Source organism: Dreissena polymorpha, chromosome 15, assembly GCF_020536995.1.
Source record: "Dreissena polymorpha isolate Duluth1 chromosome 15, UMN_Dpol_1.0, whole genome shotgun sequence".
Lineage (NCBI taxonomy): Eukaryota > Metazoa > Mollusca > Bivalvia > Myida > Dreissenidae > Dreissena > Dreissena polymorpha.
Genome location: NC_068369.1, coordinates 18,338,229 through 18,359,869, shown reverse-complemented (window position 1 = coordinate 18,359,869; position 21,641 = coordinate 18,338,229). Strand labels below are relative to the sequence as shown.

At 36.1% G+C, this 21,641-nt stretch overlaps 1 protein-coding gene and 1 long non-coding RNA gene across 2 annotated transcripts; one reads left to right on the top strand and one right to left on the bottom strand.

Annotated features, from left to right (window-relative positions):
- The first annotated feature begins 1,454 nt into the window (after positions 1-1,454).
- Positions 1,455-18,100, top strand: LOC127860621 (uncharacterized). The gene is made up of 9 exons (XM_052398830.1): positions 1,455-1,652; positions 11,988-12,103; positions 13,131-13,260; positions 13,601-13,741; positions 14,642-14,824; positions 15,154-15,264; positions 15,702-15,842; positions 16,234-16,315; positions 16,682-18,100. The coding sequence occupies exons 1-9, from the start codon at positions 1,457-1,459 to the stop codon at positions 17,139-17,141; spliced, it is 1,560 nt and encodes a 519-aa protein (XP_052254790.1). The 5' UTR covers positions 1,455-1,456; the 3' UTR covers positions 17,142-18,100.
- Positions 5,087-6,733, bottom strand: LOC127860622 (uncharacterized). The gene is made up of 2 exons (XR_008039864.1): positions 6,580-6,733; positions 5,087-6,079 (listed from the first exon to the last, which is right to left on the bottom strand). It is a non-coding gene; the product is annotated as an uncharacterized LOC127860622 (long non-coding RNA).
- Positions 18,101-21,641: the final 3,541 nt, after the last annotated feature.

Sequence of the window (21,641 nt, the reverse complement as noted above, 5' to 3'; positions counted from 1 at the left end):
ATATATATGCTTCTGTAATTTGATGAAAGGGGCGATACTTTTTAAAGCAAATAAAACTATAACTATAACTATAACTATAACTATCACTATCTCTCTCTCTCTCTCTCTCTCTCTCTCTCTCTCTCTCTCTCTCTCTCTCTCTCTCTCTCTCTCTCTCTCTCTCTCTCTCTCTCTCTCTCTCTCTCTCTCTCTCTCTCTCTCTCTCTCTCTCTCTCTCTCTCTCTCTCTCTCTCTCTCTCTCTCTCTCTCTTGAATTCAGACATGTGCATAATCGTCGTTAATATTAATTCGCGTTTTATGGGCCAGTGTGTTTGAAAAGTTACATGTGACAGGAGCTTGCAACAGTGAATGCGCGATGAATATACGGGTTAAACAAACTAAAATCATGCAAATAATATATTTTGTAAATATATAGGATACGCATTCTTTGTGATGATGCATGTATATCATTTGACGCGAATTACCATGCCATCACAATATTTATTACACGAATTGGAGAATATAATCAAGACGTTGGCGACACACACTGGCCACTACATGAGTGTTGGACATTTCATTAATTAAAACAACAAAACTATATTTAATAATACGTTGTATCCATTCAATTTACGTAATTGAGCTAATATATTAGGGCTCTGTAAAACAGTTGTTAAACAAGCTAGATTTCAATCCTATAACCGTCTTACACAAGTCATATGGCACATGGACCGTACCATAAATGTCAAAACGTACACGATAAGTTTTCTTGTTTTCTTGATTGTTTTCTTCTTTGAAGACAAAAGACGAAAATTGAAATGAAGTTCGCATAATGAAGGGCAGAATCTGGAAATATATATAGAGAAGAACAGGTTCCTGTTTGATCTTTTTGTAACATATCAGGCGAGGCTAAGACAAATATTTATTTAATTCGTGCCGAGCCTGATATATATAACATAAAGATCAGACAGTAACCTGTTTTCTGTTTATCATACCTATACGTCACTGATTTAAAAGAAATAATAAAAAAAATCGCTACGACGCTGCGTAGAGAATGAAAATGATTGTTGTCGTTTAACATTTTAATAATGACGCCATGAGCAGTTGCGCTTAATATTTGTAAAACATGTTCTTTTTGCTTTTTATTACATCTTGATATCAAATTGATTGCTTTGTTGAATCTCATTAGATTTTACAAAAAAAAAGATAAATTTATATTTGAATCCGAGTAATATGACCTACCTCATATCAGCGACTGATATAAGAACTTCCTGTTGAACTGGTATAAAAAATACATATCAAGCAGTGTTATATAAGGCATATATCAATGCAGCGGTATGATAAATGGGCGTCATGGTCACATTAAGTCTATGGTCAATAATAAAAAATAACTAGAATGTACAATACTTCTTGTAGAATACGTGTTCATGTGTTGATATAACGCATGTGTATGCAATTTGTGGAATTTTCAGGCAAGTCTATGTACTACACGACGTCAAACATGAGCAGGTGGCTGGACGCTAACAACAACTGTACGCTGGCGTCGCCTGGCGTTACGCTACTCCAGACTTCGGCGGAAGTGGGCGTTAACCTGGGCAACGCAAGCCTAGGGTTGAGCAATGGAACAGAACTATGGATGGGGTACGTGCGACAACCGGTGTTGTTGCTCCACATAGGTAAGTTGACTCGTTTTGTTAAGTTTGTATATGTTTCTTTTAACAGTAGTTCAATAGTGTTCAGTATTAATCCGAATTTATTATTCACTGTCTATTATGTTATCTAAGCATGCATGCTTACAGGTCCAGTTAAGATACTTTATTTCAGTTTAATTTGCGCAAACTAAGATTAAGCAGTGAGTTGTATGGGGATATAATATCGATAACCCTACTTTGACACCTTTCGCTTAATGTCCCCCATTTTCAAAATCAAAGATTGAACGGAAAACGGTTGTAGCTTAATTCTGTTTTTTCTTTTGAAACTCTTGCACTCTTACATGTGAAGAGCATGAATCCGCCCGATTTACACGGTCTTTTTAAAATAGTTGAAAAAGTTTCAATCGATCAGTTCACAAACGTAAGTTCGGCCAAATGTGTATTAACTGGCATGGTTTCGGTTAATTCCGACTACTTGACAAATGTAAATAAATAGGCCACATAAGAAGTGTAAATAGTGTAACGAAATTAGCCCGAACGTCTCTAAATCCGCCATTCATCTTTAAAAAGTTCAAACTTCTCGGAAATTATATTATTTATGAGAACAGCTTTTCAACGCATCTTCTTGAGAGTTAAAAGAACACAAAACAACAATATGTGTTTCTTTTGAATTACATTTCCCGTGATTTTAGGGTTATGATATTACATTGTAGGTTGGAAGCTGTTATATGGGGTCTACTAAACATTGACTATTGTTCTACCTACAGTTTCAATAATAAACAATAGTGTGTTGTTAATACGGTGTTGAACCGTCTTTAAATGCTTCATAACAGTTCACAGAATATAATAAATATACGTCATTTGTAGCGATTTGCTTTTGGGTAACATTTTTTACTGCCGTGATTTAATTTATCTTTCGCGCAAAAGAAATAAAATTATTAAAAGTTTTGACAACAAACATGTTATTTTTCTTGTAGTTTTTACCTTTACGCGACCTTAAGTCTAATCAGAGGTTTTTAATCTGTTCGCTGAAGTTCCTTTATATTCCTAAGAATCTTACAGCGTTCATGGTGGAGCTCAACAGGACAATTGGGTGGGCCGAAGGTTAGTCAGGGGAGGGAGTTGTGAGTTATTTAATCGGATTGTTCATTTTTGCATTTGCTTCACCAATGTTTAAGGAAACCACAAAAACATTTCCATAAACCAATATTCAAGTATTTACTCAATGAATGTTTTAAAATAAGTAGAATTTCATGAGCCCCACGTGATAAAACCTGTACACTGTGTTTAACATTTTGTAACAAGCAGATATTGGTAATACGTTCAATATTTAAATTCTGGAAAAATACCTCCTCAACAACCTTTTCAAGACAATAATATTTTACGATATCCTGAAAGGAGAGTGTGTGCTATTTATTTTAGGCAAACCTATTCCACCTACAATATCCCAGTATTTAGTCCCATATTTAATTGTTCTCAACACAGACCATGATATACAGAATTCTTCATTGACTCATTGACTGAGCGCGACCCTGGTAGGGTAATATTAAAAACGCATGTGCAATACATTAGTATATACTAAACAAGACCTGTATTTATAATGGTAGTAACAAATAGTGTGAGGGTATACACTTAGGGGCACAGTAATAATATCGTTTTGACAGATGTCTCCCTGAAAAAAATAATAAAAAAGAGGATTTTTATTAAAAAAGTAACAACAGTTCTTCAGTTCAGCCTTCTTAACAAAGTTACTGTCTTATTATTCATACACAGATGAAAAGCATTTGTTGAAAAGAACATATTTTTTTTAGAAAAACGTGTTTCATTAATGGAAACAAATGCAAGCGTTTACATTAAAATGAAATCAAACAAATGCATGTGTTAAATCGTTGAAATCAAACTATATCCATGTATCTTTATACTTTCAATGACCAAATTAAAATTTCTCATTTACACGTTTCGACGATACTTTTTTAAGATGCAAATAACATTCATTATATATGGCCCAAATGTGAAACGCAGTAACACTTGAGATTTGCTGTTGTTATGCTTAGTCTAGTATATGACTTAAAGTCTTGAATCGTTTCGAGAAACACGTTTCTGCAGAACAAGTTTTGATCTTCAAAATTACTATTCAGTTACATTTTAAAACGAAGAGTTGTTTGAAACAAATGTGACATAAAGTGTTTGTTTATCGAAATATTCTCTTCTTATGCATAGTTAACAGCGTTTTTGTTCATAAGTGGGTATAGTGTATGAACCAGTAACGTATTGGAATAGCGGATAAGTACTCCTGTCGTATTACTATTATTCATATCGGATTTCATAGAAACACAAGTTAAAAAAATCACATTTGACTCGTCCTTATGCTTTGTTCTGTATCTCTGGTGAGTTTATTTTCTATAAACCGTGTTATATCGCATTTAATGATTAGCATAATGAATTCGTGACCGTCCCATCAAATTCAAGTTATGATGAAATGCTCTTACTTTATTTCTGATCACCCGATAGCTTGGGTCGCGTTTAACCTTGGGTATTATTGTTATCTTTAACTGTAGGGTATTTTAGGGTTTGGGTATTTTCTATTTAATTTTATGACTAAACCAAGGTAATTGAGTTCGTACATGTGCGTGTGCTTTTAAGTCGCTTTGTCTTAAAATGGTTATAGAGATGTCACACGCTTGAATCACATGCTCGTCCCCGTGACTTGTACTGTGCTTTATTGAATAAAAATAACATTAATCAATGTTGCGCACATTAAAAAAATAAAGCACAATTTACCGCAATTATTCCCATTTCCGCCCCTGTAAGCCACTGATGCGTTGATACTGATCATGTAATGGGTATTTGCCGCTGATACGATGGCTCGACCCTATTAAGTAATTTCTTTGTATCCATCCCATCAGCAAACCCAGAGGGGGTAATCACGTGACAAACAAGATGGCGAAGTCCATGCCGAGGCAGGTATTTTTCGTCGTTTTATACCCTTTATTACTTGTATTATTATTTTTTATTCCGTCCACTTTCCAGTCATATTAGAAAGAAAGTTACTGACTTTTATTTCTAAGTAATATTCGCTCTATATCTCGATTTTACTCGGTGCACAATTTCTTAGCGGGATTACCTAATTAGGGCTCCACTAAGAAAATTTGCACCGAGTAAAGTCGAGATATAAAGCGAATTTAAATACGAATTAAACGCTAATTACCTTTTTACTGATATGGCTGGAAAGTGAGCGTCATTAACAAAATAAACAGAAGTAATAAAGGGTATAAAACGGCGAAAAATAACTGTCTCGGTATGGACGTCGCCATCTTGACTATCACGTGATTACCCTCTCTGAAACCAGCATTTACAAAATAACATTTAATCTGATACATTTAGGTGTATAAAACAGTGTTAGGCAAAACTGGAGATGCGATAAGTCATTTTTTTCGAAGATTAAATAAATAAAGATATAATTATCTACCAATTTTATTAACGAGTCGTCTGTGAAAAATAACAATTTGTTTCATAGCAAAAAAAGTTTTAAACAACTTCAAGTTTTATTTTTCTAATTCATATCTGATTTTGCTCCTTTGGTGTGTAGCTGTCTTGTTCTGTGCTGCTATATATTGCTCTCGTATGGAATATGCTTACAAAGCCTGATGCACATAATATGTATAGCTGTGTTACAGAACACATTGTCGAGTATTTAACAACAAAGAAATTGGTGCGAAAACTAAAAACACTTGATACGGAAACTATTAACATAATTGTCAAACAACCTTAACAACAATAAATAATTCATGATACAAACAAGATTTAAAGATGCTGATTTGTATGATAATAGCCTTGTGTTCGTATACATTACAAATTACTATTGATAAAGCATTTAAAGACATCTGCAAACCCTGATCGATACTTTTTAATGAATATAACCAGTCAAAACGTCTGTTTGTTTACAATTCGCTGGTGACCCGATTGTAGCAGATGCATGCAGAGGTCTACGATGATATCATCGTCAAAGCGGGGTTTAAATTGTAAATAAGCAAAGCCAGACAAGCAAGATATGCTCCTCTCATTTTAAAATTGTAAACATTTCCAGTGTTCATACTTTGTTGATTTTGAAACATTAGAGTGTCAAAATTATGTTTTGAAACGCGAGTTAAAAATTAAATTTCGGAAAGATACAACTTCAGCATTTTAAGGAACAAACGAACATAACAAATTAATTTCGTTGTTTGATACAAATTAAAGGCTGAACAATAGATCATTTTAAAATCGTTGTACGTTCGTCACATCATTGTTAACACAACGTTTGGCAGCGAGCGCCAATATTGACGCCATAAATGAAACGCCAGCTCCAACGTTTGCACACACAAAGGCAACGCCGTACGGGAATGAAGTCGCCTGAACTAGAACAAAGTATGTCAGTACGTACGTCAATACCCCTGCGAGCGATTCTGTGCCTGAAGATAAAACAGCCATTTTATTTGTTCAGTTATTAGTTCAAGTGGGATCTGAGAGTTTGAAATTATTTTTTTCTTAAAAAACAACAACAACAAACACACTCGTAAATAAAACTATTTATGAGGCAGTATTGTCTATTTCTTTAAATGGAAGATGAGAACCAACAGATAACAGGCATCATCATCATTTTCATTATTTATCCACGTCATCATCATCATCATGATCATCATGGATGATGATGATAATGATGATGATGATGATGATGATGATGATGATGATGATGATGATGATGATGATGATGATGATGATGATGATGATGAATCATTATCATCAGCAACAGCAGCAGCAGCAACAGCAGTAGCAAATCATATTACTTCAGACACATACCTTTGAAACCAATCTGAAAGACAGAATTTTCTTTCATTGAGTTTGACATTTTCCAATTAAAATAGTTGGTTTCATGTTTCCCTTTTGCCAGACAAAAAAGTAACCGATTTACCTGCTAATGCGCTTAGAAAAATGGTGACGTAGGCCAGCATGTCACATGACTTCGCGCACGTCACGTGGACAACCAAGCAGAATACACATATGAGCAGATGTTCCATGGCAATGCAGATCAGAATTCTCACCGCCAAAACTGCCTTTTCTTCAGATGTTTTTACTGTAATATTTAGATATGGTTAATGTCGTATAATTTTAGAGTACATACCTCTAGATTTATTAAATAATATAATTTAACTTGTAAAAATAATAATAATAATAATAATAATAATAATAATAATAATAATAATAATAATAATAATAATAAACAACTGACCATCATCGCTAAGAAACGAGCATGCGCCTCGATCGGTACTTCCGGAACATATTTGCCACAATCCGATATACCACGTGACTCCATCTACTTCCGCCGTTTGCCAAGTTGGCCACCCAACCGCTAGGCCTAACAGAATCATTGATACTAAACAAAGAAGTAATGAGACAAGTAACGTTTTCCGCCACATCACTTGACACGGGTTTACACGTGTGAGTCCCTAAGTGACAATACTCAAGTTCTAGGTTCGCCCTAGGTGATGCTCAGGTTCAAATTCTGTATTTACTGTAAGATTTGCTGAACTGGAAATCATCAAAACAGCTCATTCTAAAATGAACCTAATTATTAATGTAATTCAAATGTCAAGAAGTTTTTTAATTCGTCACAGTTTCAGATATGCAATCCAACACCAAAATGTTATTGTATCTGTATTCTTAAAAAGTCTGATTTTTCGGTCAGTTATGCCTCTGTAGTATGAATCAATCACAAATTATACCAGCATAATAATTTGCTGTCCATGCGCCACAAACTTATCAAACGCGTCCAGTTTACAGTTTCTCGCCATTTAAACTCTTATTAACTGGAGGTGTTTCCCTACACGACCGAATTCAATGTCCTTGCCAAGATTCGTGTTTGCTGCACTTCACTGTTTATTTTACCGATTTAGAAATCTCGGTAATGTGGAAATTTTGAAACAATTGATTCTAACCGTAATCAGTATTTACCAATACGATGATTGGTAAACAGTAAGCAATTAGAATTATTTTTGGAATTCGGAAATCAATAAGAAATTTCGAAGCCATGGTCCTTGATAAAGACTGTAATTATTTCGGTCAAATACTGTATTTCTTCTCAGGCCTTGTTATCAATCTATTTGATCAAAGCGATTTTTTCAAGATGAAATTTAATGATAATAATTATGATGATGATGATAATGACGATAATGATGGTAATGCTGATGATGATCAGGAGGAGGAGCAGCTGGAGGACAATAGCAAAAATATTTGCAAAATAATAATCATCAGAAGTAACTGCAGCAGCTTCATCTTTAATATTATCTTAATAAACATCACCATCATGATGTCGATATTAAAGTTTACCAAATAATTAAGGTCTTAGTGGATTCCTTTTCACTCATTATTTGCGTCATTGCAATTCACGTTGGTGCTTATCTAACGTGAACGCAAACGTGCGTTACTGAACAACATAAATAGGCGTACATATGACAATTTTAAACGATACACGATCGAATACTTTGAAGGCTAAAAAAGAACTTTGTACACTAATTTACATTGATTCCGAATATATATACACACTGAATGACTTCCCTAATTTGTCAAATGATAAAGCGAAAACTAAAATGCATAAATGCAAAACCAAAGCAACTAACACTACATATTTATCAAAACAAAATTTAGTTCATTCGCTGTATTCAGACAAACTATTGAATTTAAAAGTCACAAAAATACGCAAATCAATACTCATAAGTCTGAATTATGAATTTTTGATCTGCAATTTCCGTCTGGCATCGATCTCTTATACAAACCAATGCTATCCTTCCCAACTCCGCGCATTGATGTGACTGGTATTTAGCAGATCCTATTCCGAATAACTGTCAAGCGGACAAAAACAGTTAGATGCTGTATTCAAATGTTGCAAGTTTCGTTTATAAAGATATATTGATCCAAATAAAAATTTGATTGTTTTGGTACAAATGTGTGCATAGAAAAAAAAGAACCGTGGATGGGAAAAAAAAATAACCTACACGTTACGGATCAGTGAATCTGGTGAATCATAGTGGAGAAAAATAGTAAGAGAAGACACATTTATATTGCAAAAATGTCATGTAATTTCGTCGATTGAGTTTTAAGAAAAATAAATAAATAAATATATGTGAACAATTAGAAAAGTTGTGGAGTGCAATGCGATGATTAGACCACCGGAGCAGGTGTTCACCACTGTTCCCGTAAACCACTGTAACTGATGCTATAAATATTTGAAAACGCCCCCAGACACACTGTTGGTTTGCATAGTGCGAAAGGGTATAGCGACAAAAAGTATTTGACACATACATTGATCAGAACATTGAATGCATAATAAAATACTGTAAGCTTGATATGCACCACCACCACTACTGCCGTCACCACCGCCACCGCCAGCGCCACCGCCTGCGCCACCGCCAGCGCAACCACCACCACCACCACCACCACCACCACCACCACCACCACCACCACCACCACCACCACCCCACCACCACCACCACCACCACCACCACCACCACCACCACCACCACCAACACAACCACCACCACAACGACTGCCACCACCACAACCATCACCGCAACGCCACCGCCATCGCCACTACCACCACCATCACCACCACCATCACCACCACCATCACCACCACCATCACCACCACCATCACCACCACTATCTCCACCACCACCATCACCACAACCACCACCACCGGCATTACCACCGCCACCGCAACCGCCACCACCACCATCACCACTACCGCCGCAACGCCACCGCCACTACCACCACCACCACCACCACCATCACCATCACCGCCACCACCACCACCATCACCACCACCGGCACCGGCACCACCACCGGCACAACCACCGGCACCACCACCACCGCCACCGCCACTGCCACCACCACCACTATCACCACCTCCACCAACACTTCTACCACCGCAACGCCACGGCCATCACCACCACCACCATCACCATCACAACTACCATCACCACAACCACCACCAGCACCACCACCGCCACCATCACCATTACCTCCACCGCCACCGCAACCGTCATCGTCACCGCCACCGCCATCGCCATCGCCACCGCAAAAGCCATCGCCACCGCCACTGCATCCGCCGCCATCACCACCATCATCATCACCACTACCACCAGCACCACCACCACCATCACCACCACCATCACCGCCACCGCCACCACCATCACCACCACCATCATCATAACCAGTGTCTCCACTGCCGAAATGAATCAAATGATAGAAATCAAAAACAAAAACACAAATATCATCGTCTCAGAGTCGTGTGTGATAAATTTACATCTAAAGTATACTATGTCACGCGATTATTATTCCAATAGCCGCGATTATTTAAGAGTATATATTTTTTAAATTGTCGAAAATATCTTCCAGCGAAATAATTGAATCGCAAGGTGAAATATTTAAATCAATCGTAAATTCCATAAGGTCGTCAAGATGTTAATGCATTTCTTAACCCTTTCAGTGCGGGAACCGAATTTTGAAGGCCTTTGCAAACAGTTTGGATCCTGATGAGACGCCACAGAACGTGGCGTCTCATCAGGATCCAAACTGTTTGCTATTCTGATAGTATTCTTTGAAAAAAATCGAAGAAAATGCTAATTTTAGAAATTCAGCAGACGACATTTAAGCAGAAGACAAATTACCAAGCATGCAAAGGGTTAATAATGTTTTTACTTGATCATGAAACTAGATAAACAGTCATACTAATGATAAGGACGAGGTAGAGGAGCTACGCTATAATAATTATACTATATTTTAATCTATACGTTCATGTATTTAAATCTTCATAGCAACAAAGTTTTCAATAAAACTTTTTTTCGCGTACAAGAATGAATCGATGATACTTATTAAAGTTTGAAATGTTACGGGCACACGGTATTGCGACAACCGTAAAAATAATATATCCAATATGAGTGTCGAGCAATTAAATCTAATATGTTCGACACTTACCTGGTATCATATCATTTCAATTGTTTCTGTTTTCTTTGCGAAAGTAAACAAAAGAAAGCGGAAGCAAACACACATAAGCATCAAATGACTTCCTAAAAACAAACAAAATGACCTTGTTTTATTGTGATTTGCTGTATTCAACCATGTTGAATACACAGACAGTAATCGGATCGGGATTTATTTCCTTAATGCAGATATGATGGGATAATATAGGATGCGTGATTATAATTTATGAAGATCTCAAAGCGTCAAAAAAGTTGTGTTAGCACTCACCAGACCGATTCAATTTTTTTTGGCAAAACCTAAGCTTTTGTTGGTGTTCCATTTTGTGTTTTCGATCTTTTTTGCTGAGTACAACAAACAATTATTACGTGTGCGATCGTTTAAGTCGTGTTCTGAGAAAACAGGGCATAATGCATGTGCGTAAAGTGTCGTCCCAGATTAGCCTGTGCAATACGGGGCGACACTTTCCGCTTTTATTTCATTTTTCGTTTAATTGAAGTCTCTTCTTAGCAAAAATCCAATTAAAGCAGAAAGTGTCGTCCCTGATTAGCCTGTGCGGACTGCACAGGCTAATCTGGGACGCCACTTTACGCACATGCATTATGCCCATTTTTCTCAGAACGCGACTCGCTTTTGTTGCATGCATTCATATTTTCTACGTAAACTTTTAATTAACTTTAATTTCATAAAGAAATAATGTGTAATAGAGGTTTTGAAGGTATTCATATCATTGCATATTAATAGTAAATTGTGAATACATACAAAAGTTAACGACACAAATGATTTAGGCGACCTGCTTTTTTACCTTCTTTTAGGCAATATAATTGGAAAGAATTGACATGATTTGGCCTATTTTGAGATTTGGCCAAAAATATATAATTTCATTTCAAGTATTAAATCAGCAACAAAGAGTTCAAAACTAGCAAATTGATGAAATCTGAGAAACGGCCTCTTAAATGGTTATTGATGGCAATGCGCATTTGAGCTTGAATGAATACGTCAACTTGAAGAATAAGTTTGGTTTAATCCTGAGCCTGTATTCATCACGCTCATTAGTTGTTCAAAACAATCTATTAGGAATTACTTTAAATTCATATTAATATTTGAGTATATGGCCTGTAGTAAGTCTTATGCAATTTTACATTTGATTTTAAAATGTAAATACACTTATTTAACAAATAATTGATTTCATCCATTTTAGCAGATATAATTGGACTCTTCAACTATTTTCTTATCAAAATTTTTAATTAGAACTTGTGTTACGATTTCCCTTGTGAGGTTTGTGAAAACTGGCTCTGGGGTCACATGGATCCAAGTTTAAATACCGTCCTCTGTGTACCACAGGTTGCTTGGACGTGATCGAGAACAGCAACAAACTGTCGGTCTCGCATGGAGCGGGTAACGATGTAGGGCTGTGTCTGTCACTGTGTGGGGGCAGCATACAAACAGTCGGGGTCATGGTAAGGTTACTATGTTTAATAAAACCATTGATGTCCGTCAGCAATGGAAATGTTAATATCAAAAAAGATGCATAGTCAACACGTTGTATGTGTTTTTACAACAGTTTTAGGATTGTTAGTGAAACAAATGCATGTGATTACAAATTAGAGTATAAAGTAAACTCGTATTTTTCTTTGAACGGTGTTTAAATCTTTTGTGTAAGCCACTTATCATGTTTTTTTCTTTAACCGTAATTGGAATATTGTGTCGGATGTCTTAACACTAGTGTTGCTTTTTAATATAAACTAGATTATAAACTATATAAAAATACTTTCGGCTGTAAGAAATCGATTTTGCTTATTGTATCGATTTATAATATACATTTGCCATTTTATTTGAAACCATGATGCAAACAACAATTAAATGCAGTCGATGACACAAAGTCTCGTGTGTTTTTTAAAGAAAATTGTGTTATTACGCGAAACCAATTTCCCTCCTCGTAAAAAAATAAGTAAAGTAAATAGTCCTTAGGAGCCTCTGTTCAGAGACACAATAATAACATGGAATGGCAATCAATTTTATTTCGCAGTTCACAATTAAAATCTCTATAACGCTCAAAATCAACGAAAATTTCGTGAAGTATTTCGTAAAATAAAGTGAACACCTAAACAATCAGTGTTCCTTATAGCAGTAGCCACAATTTCAACGCTTGGTGTTGTATGATTACATAGATTTTTGTAGATACAAAATGCTTGTTTTTATTTATTTGTGACCACAATAAATTCCATGTTAATTTCCTGCGAATATATCTATTAATACGACACACGAACACTAAAATGGTACCATGTTAAAACCATAATAAAAACGAGCATTTTGTATCCACAAACAACTATTTTACTAGACCACATCAGGCGCTGACATTTCGACAATGGCCATAAGGAACAATGATTTTTAATTGTTTAACTTGATTTCACGAAATATTGTACTTAATTTTCGTTGATTTTGAGTAGTAATGTTACTTTAATACCTCAAAATGCTACCATCTAGGCTGATGGGTGTTTTTGCCTCGGCGACCTCTCCGGACTCAATCTGAACAGCAGCCGCTGCACGGATAAATGTGCAAGACCGGATGGAGTCCTGTGCGGAGGCCACAAATCCATGTCTGTCTACAGCATAGGTGATATTTCGTCTAGAACTGTCATTAAATAGTTGGTCTCACTTTATACTCGAAAGACATCCCGATGATCATTTTTATTATATACCGGATAGTCTCCCGTTCTTTACACAAATACAGCAAAATAAACGGTATCACCTCCCACATACAGTTGCGATCGTTGAACCATTGCCCCCCTCCCCTCCACCACTGCCCTGTGCTATTGGAAAATCAACTAATCGTTATAACATTGCATATTACTTTGCAACCATTGCTCCACTGTGTCAACATTTCCGGGAAGATGGGCAAAATGAACTCGACGTTATCACTTAGTGATATGGAATCGTATCCATTTTCTCTCTAGTGCCCGGAGAGCTAAGCAAGTCGATCATAGAGCAACCTGGAGCAGTGTACAACGTGGGCGACTGCGTGTCCTTCAATGGCAACACAAAGGAGATGCTCTACTCGAAATGCAGCATCCCGCTGAGGGCTTTCTGCCAAGTGGGTATGTATACAAAAATGATACAAAAGAACGCGGAAAGATTTCTTCATAATGCGAGGGCTTTCTGCCAAGTGGTAGGTATACAAAAAGGAGGGGTGATACACAGGGACGCGAAAAGATTCCTTCAAAATGCGAGGGCTTTCTGACAAGTGGGCATGTATACAAAAAGGAGGGGTGATACAAGGGAAGCGGAAAGACTCCTTCATAATGTGACGGCTTTCTGCCAAGTGGGTAAGTATACAAAAAGGAAGTGTGATCAAAAAGGACGCGGAAAGATTACTTCATAATGTTAGGGCTTTATACCAAGTTGGTAGGTATACAAACAGAAGAGGTGATCAAAAAGGACGCAGAAAGATTCCTTCATAATGTCATTTTCGGTGTTATACAGCGTAATATTCTCCATGAATTGGAGACAATATTTCTATGATCACTTGCTTGAGTATTGGTGAGAATTTCGAGCACAATAACTGAAGGATTTTTCTCATCGAATTGTTTCACAACAAAACAATGAATTAATATTCCATGTCAAAATGTGACATCTAGAAAAGACACCCCTGTCAAGTTGGCATGAAAATATAATGCCGCGAGCTATTTTACACATGAGTATCAATCAAATCAATAATCATAAAAATGCTGACGTGACATTGCACAGTTTCTGTTTAAAGACGTACACCGTGAATACGCCATTCAGCATCACTTGGTTCAATTCTTTCATTAATATTCTGAAAAAAACACTATAAAAAAGTTGTCCAGCAATAGAGTTACGTGTAACTTTTTAACACAATTTTAAGTTTCATAAAATATAAACACGAAAAAAAAATTCAAATATGTTTCAAATAAAAAAAGAAGTTAAAAGATCTACTACCTCAACTGTGGTATAAACAATGCCCACGTCTCCAACAGCTGAAGGTCAAGCTAGGGTGCTCACCACGGCCTCCAGTTTCTATCTACCCTGGGATCGGATTGCTTTCGAGTGCACCAAGGCCGGCAATCAGTCGCTCAACTATAACACCACCTTGAGCATTCCGACTCCCAGTCATATCTGGACCGGAATGATCCGAGCTGTGGTGGTCCTGGACCGGCTTGGTACGTCCCTTGTTATTGATAAGGTCTTCTCATGTTAAAGTTTTAATAGAAGGTCATTAAAATGTTTAACGACTTTCGCTCGTATATGGATCGTCGGAGATCGTCGCGGGAAATTCACATGGAATTTATTGTCACATTAAAATAAAAACGAGCATTTTGTATCTCGTTAAATCTATGTTACTAGACCACATTAAGCGTCGAAATTTTGTATATTGCTATAAGGAATAAAATCTAAAAAATCTATACTCGAGAAATGGTCTTAGTCAACGTCGAATTGCAAGAAGTGTATTGGTATGTATAGCTTGATCTGTACTTTTCTAATTCTTCAGTTTCCTTAAGTGGAAAGACAGAGTTTGGTTACTTGAAGATGGTCAACAACACTTACAAGCTCATGTTCGACCAGGTGCCGTCGGCCGTGCGTAGATCACTTTGTGTCAATGGTAAAAGGATAATAATAATAATAATAATAATAATAATAATAATTATAATAAAAATAATAATAATAATAATCATAAAAATAATAATAATAAAAACAAAAATGATAATAATGATAATAATAATAATAATAATAATAATAATAATAATAATAATAATAAAAATAATAATAATAATAATAATTAAATAATATACTTACAATAAAATTAAAATAATAATAGTAATACTACTAATTATAATCATAAAAATTAAAATGATGATAAAAATAATGAGCAGGCAGATCAAATAAAAGAAAATGGACAGAATTAAGTACAGACTAAAGATTTAAGAAATATATCGTTATTAATAATAAGTGTGTTTATAACAAACGAAACATCTTTTGTATATTCTAATCTGCTATATTATCTCTATATTTTAATCTTTGTTTTCATCCTTAATTAAGAGTCCAACGTTCCTAGCACAGTGTCAATAACGAAATCAACTTCACGGAAAACAACTCCTGCACAAACCGTCACCATGACGACGAAAACGCCGGAACCAGAACCAGAAGCGGAACCTGTCACGGCAAAATCTTCCTACATGTGTAAGATTTAAAGTTGTTACATTTCTTAGTTTTTACGTCCAATAACACATTCAAATATAATTGCCCAACATACATTTTTATCAAGAATCATAGTGGGTGTTTTACACATATTAATCTGAATAGATTAAACCATGTACATTTTGCTTTGCAAAATATTTGGTCCAGTTTACCTGATTTATTCAAATATAGTTTATTTACCGTCTTCCTAATATTTTAACACATACGTGTGCATTTCTTTTATGGTAGATAAGTCATTTATGCTTTCTTCAACACCTGATTGTAAAATATATTTAACGATCTTTATATCATTATAAAAACAGTCATATCTTCAAAACAATATGATGCTCTATAATGCCTCTCCAAACCATTCAGATTTTTCGATCCTCTTCAGTTCTGGTGTATATCCTCGTGCCACTTGCGGTTGTTGTTATCATCATCTTCATCGTCATCTGCGCGGTCCGCCATCGAAAGAGGTACGGTTTATTTGTCGTTAACAAGTATTCTTACTACAGATTCCGTTGACGACTGAGCAAAAAAACTTCATTGTACACGCATATTTTTAATTTATCTACATATATAGCTGTAACATTCAAGGTATTAAAACTGATCTCTCGTTAATAAAAAAAGAATTCTAAAATAAGCAGTTTGGCATTGTATCCAGATGATTGTGGTATTGTAATAAGCAGTACAAAACAGTTTATTGAAACGTCGAAATGAACATCTTTACGCCTGCTTTGTCAATATTAAAGATTGACATGAGCACAGAAACATATACTGAGATATCTTATTTGCAATTTTGACGCCAAGTAATATTAAGTTTTTAATTATATATTAAATAGGAGGCTAGAAATACAGAAGATTGAGGCTGAACTTATGAATGAATTGGCCAGTCGTGACAAAAACGTCGATATGAGCGGTTTTGTCATAAGTACCTTGCCAAGATCGGAGAAAAAAGCACGCAAACCCCAACAAACCAATGGAAACGCAGGTTACGATCACTCAGGTGAAGGCCAACCAATCAACGGCTACGGAACAAGTGACAGTGGCTATGAACTGACTGCAACGGTCCCATTGGATAATTGCTACATGACGCAGCTAGAAAACGCTGACAAAGGGCGCGATAAAGTGGACAGCCAGCGTTCGTCCCCAGAAAACGGACGAGACAGGGAGTATGCGAAGATTGGGAAGCATGCAAAAGGTAGCCCTGGTACACCGTTGAAGAATCGAAATCTGGGTACCGGAAATGGGAGTTACAATGTTTCGTCGAGTGATCCCCTGTATGACCAAGTACCCGTTTAAAGAACAACAAAGTTGCTTGCCATTAACTTTGGAGGTTTGCTTTTTGTACAGTTTGTTTCATGGAAATGTTTCGTGAGATGATTCATTCTCTTAAATTTAAGAAATTGCCGAGAAACTTTACATGTATTTTGTTCATTGTTTGTTTTATTTTTGGTGTAAATATTTAATATGTTTACACATATAACTTAATTTGTGCTTGTTGTTTGTCACCATTTGTGATGTAATCTATGAATTAATACTGATTTATGAAACATCTGTTATAATCACAAATCTCTTCGAGAATATTTCTACGGATTATTTTATTTTGCTCCTTTGGAGGTCGTTTACGAAAACTATATTTTAGCATCGTGTATTGTGATTTAATTGCTTTTGTAAACAGGCCTGTCGTATATAAGGAGCACATTTGTAAAATGTAATATAATCCCTTTAGAAGAAATATCCATATTTTGAAGAATAATATTACGCCGGTAAATACTATTATTCAGTAAAGCCTCACGCTTAGGTAATCAAGCCAAATGAAAGCTGGTGTATTTACTTGATTGATAATTCACCAATTAAACAATGTTTTGTTGTTTTGATCAGATATGATTACATTAGTATTTTCAGCAATGTTAACACACGAATCTTATCTTTTTATGTGAATGCCTCAAATTGATAACAGCATTACGTCTCTGGTAATTTCATATTATTGTATTCCTTTTGCCGTTGACATCTAGGCGCTCACTACAGTATTTGACCATTTGTTAACATAAATCACTGAATTCCACATAGCAATTTTATCTGAAAAGTCTCTTAAACGCCGCATGCTTTATAATTACATTCAAAGTTGTGTGAATATCGACTGAGTTTCTTTGAGATTTTTAATTTGTTGTTTTTAATTAGAAACAAGTTGTTTGTTTTTTTGTTGCTACCACTCTATACAGTCACAAGTAATTTCTTCTTTGAGATCCTTTTTATACCCTTACCAATACAACAAATTCGTATATATCTATGTGGTTTTTTTTCAAATTACCATTTTTAATATTAATCTTCTATTCATATTTCATGTAAATAAATGAATATGTATTACCTAAAGTGATGTGTTTTATATACAAAAACAGTTACGGTGCTTACATAGATCCGACTGCGTAACAATACACAATAACAATGACATTTTATAAGTTTCAAAAGAAAACAAAAGTCCGCTCTGTAATTGTGACATTACTTAGACCTTCGATTGCGTCGGACTCAAAGGTCTTCTTCTTACAATTCGGACTGTTGATGTTTTTGGTCAACGTATCAAATGATTTGAATCATATTTACGTGACAGGATACAACAAACTTTCTATTGTAACAGCTCATCACAATTTGTTATCCCATGAACAATGGTGTGCGTCAAGGCTGTATTTTAGGCCCTCCATTTTGTGAATACTTGCGTATACATAACAAGAGGCCCCTAAGGGCCTGAATCGCTCTACTGGCTGGAATAAATAGGGCTCAAGCCCTTGATAGTATGAACAATCTGAGTAAGTTTTTAACAAACAGACCCATAATGGGAAATTCATCGCAAGAAAAGTAAAATTTAAACTTCAAATGGCTCCTTTTCAACAAGTTGGACACATTTTCTTCACTCTCAATAGGGTTCTGGCCCTTGATGATATAAAACATCCGTTGAAGTTTCAAACGGATAGAACTTTGTATGTAAACAAAAAAGAAATGTGTTTGTCAGAAACACTATTTCCCCTTCTGTGCCGCTTTGATTTTTTTTTGTTTTTGACCTTTGACATTGAAGGATGACCTTGACCTCGACCTTTCACCACTCAAAATGTGCAGCTCCATGAGATACGCATGCCAAATATGAAGTTGCTATCTTCAATATTGCAAAAGTTATGGCAAACTGTTTAAGATTTTCATTTTTTTCTCAAATTTAAGGGGAGATAATTCTTGACTTATAACTCCAATATTGCTCAATAGGGTTTGATTCATCATTCAGATAAAGTCACTGACCAAGTCGGGAAATGATTGGATGAAAACTGTGGACTTTATTGCGTAAACAAGCCTTATTTCACAATTTTCTCAAATTCAAGGGGAGATAATTCTTAACTTTTTACTCTGATGTAACCCATTTTCAACAGGGTTCGAGTCCTCATTAATATCAACACACTGAACAAGTTTGAGAAGAATCGGATGAAAAATGTGGACTTTATCGGATAAACAAGAGAAAGTCTAACGCACACACACACACCGACAGACAGACAGACAGACAGACAGACAGACAGACAGACAGACAGACGGACGGACGGACGGACGGACGGACGGACGGACGGACGGACGGACGGACGGACGGACAGACAGACAGACAGACAGACAGACAGACAGACAGACAGACAGACAGACAGACAGACAGACAGACAGACAGACAGACAGACAGACAGACAGACAGACAGACAGACAGACACACAGACAGACACACAGACAGACACACAGACAGACACACAGACAGACACACAGACACCATGTCATCCCATAAGCTCTTCTGGCCTATGGCCAGTAGAGCTAAAACACAAAATACGATTGAGTGCAAACGTAACTTGTCTTTATATTTTTGTTGATAGCCTGATTGCCGCTAGGAACAAGTAAATATTCATCTTAACATACACAAATATCTACTCGCTGGCGCGTTGCCTTTTACTTCCAAAATCCGATTCAATGATCTTATCACGTCAATGCAACAAACCGACGTAACTTGTCTTTATATTTTCGTTGATAGCCTGATTGCCGTTGGGAACAAGTAAATATTCATCTTAACATACACAAATATCTACTCGCTGGCGCGTTGCCTTTTACTTCCAGAATCCGATTCAATGATCTTATCACGTCAATGCAACAAACCGACCCACCCAGATTGAACATAATGAACAATTAACTTGACACACATAAGCACCTCGGGTAGTTTTTCTTCCGATGCCAAATAGGCACACCATCTTCAATTTGATCTCACGAAAGCATTGCAAAGGATAAGCATTATGGGATCCTTAAAAAAGTTTTAATATTAAAGGTATTTATAGAAAAAGTACGTTTGTTTTGTTCGCCAGTTTTCGATTACTGCGACTATGTAAACGTCTGTATGCTCATTTACTATTTTAAAATCAGTTGTCATGAATGATATAATAAACTACAACATACTGTTAAAAAAACATTTGAATATTTACTAATCATACCCACCGATTGTTTTCCCAAAGTGCCTTAAACCATATGGCGAGGATGCGTTGTAATACCGGTACTCACGGTGATTTGTGACGGTTGTACAGGATAGTATAACACACACGGTTAAAATTATTCTTCAATATGATTCACAATACAGCTTTAACATAAACAGACGCCTAATACGAACAAAATGCATATGTTTATTAATGAATACATGTATGCCCAATGTTCGACTCGAACACATAACCATAGCAAACGTTTGTTCCTACATACAAGCCAATTCAAATATGTAGAGCGCATACACATTAACCCATTTATGCCTAGCGTCCTGAAAAAAGGACATTGCAAACAGCGAAGACCCAGATGAGACGCCGTATGATGCGGCGTCTCATCTGGATCTGTGCTGTTTGCTTAAAGGAATTTCTGTAAGAAATATTCTAAATATAGAAATAAGTATACTAAACATCCCTAATTTTGGAAATAAATTGATCCAATTTAGAAGGATGGGAGAGTCCACTAGGCATAAATGGGTTAATATCATTAATCCAAATATATTTATTCCGCCAAAACAGTTTATTGTATGTATCTGTTTACCGACGGTTAAAATATTGATGGTTCTTTTTCTTGCAGCGCCTCGTATGTTTATTTAACGAATCTTGCTGAATTCGCCTTATCGTTATGTATCTGTCAATGAATGATCCTTGGCACAATTCCGTTGAATCCCTAATTGGTCAATTCCTTCGTAACAGAACACCGACTGGTTGCGTAAAGCATGCGTACTAGAACACCGATCGTGGGCTGAATCATGCGTTTTAGAACACCGACTCGGTGTTTCATTCATACGTGTCAGAAGATTGTATTGTTGATTTTATTATGCGTGTAAGAACACCGAATCGTTTTAAGATCCTGCCTATCAAACCACCGAATTTTTGTTAAAGTCATGCGTTTTAGAACACCGACTTTTGTTAAAATTCGTCGCACAAGATCACATGAAAATTGTTTAAATCCTGCGTATCGGACTTGTGCATCGATGTTTATCTCATGCGTGTCAGAAGACTGAATTGTTGTTAAAATCATGCCTCTCAGAAAAAGGAATCGTTGTTTTATTCGTGAGTGTCAGAATATCGCATTGATGTTTAATTAATGCGTGTCAGAACAACGAATTGCTGCTTAAATCACGCGCGTCAGACCAATGAATAGTTGTTCAATTCATGCGTTTCATACACATGTTGCAGGTATGAAAATGAATTTTAAAATTTGGTTATCAGGTGATATAACGTATGCTTATGATATAATCGCGATGTTGAGACACTC

Bases quoted from the DNA above. Each gene is read 5' to 3' on its own strand.
- LOC127860621 (XM_052398830.1), top strand. From the start codon at position 1,457: ATGTACTACACGACGTCAAACATGAGCAGGTGGCTGGACGCTAACAAC. The intron at 1,653-11,987 runs GTAAGTTGACTC...TGTGTACCACAG, and splicing joins GGTGTTGTTGCTCCACATAG to GTTGCTTGGACGTGATCGAG. The intron at 13,742-14,641 runs GTATGTATACAA...CGTCTCCAACAG, and splicing joins GAGGGCTTTCTGCCAAGTGG to CTGAAGGTCAAGCTAGGGTG.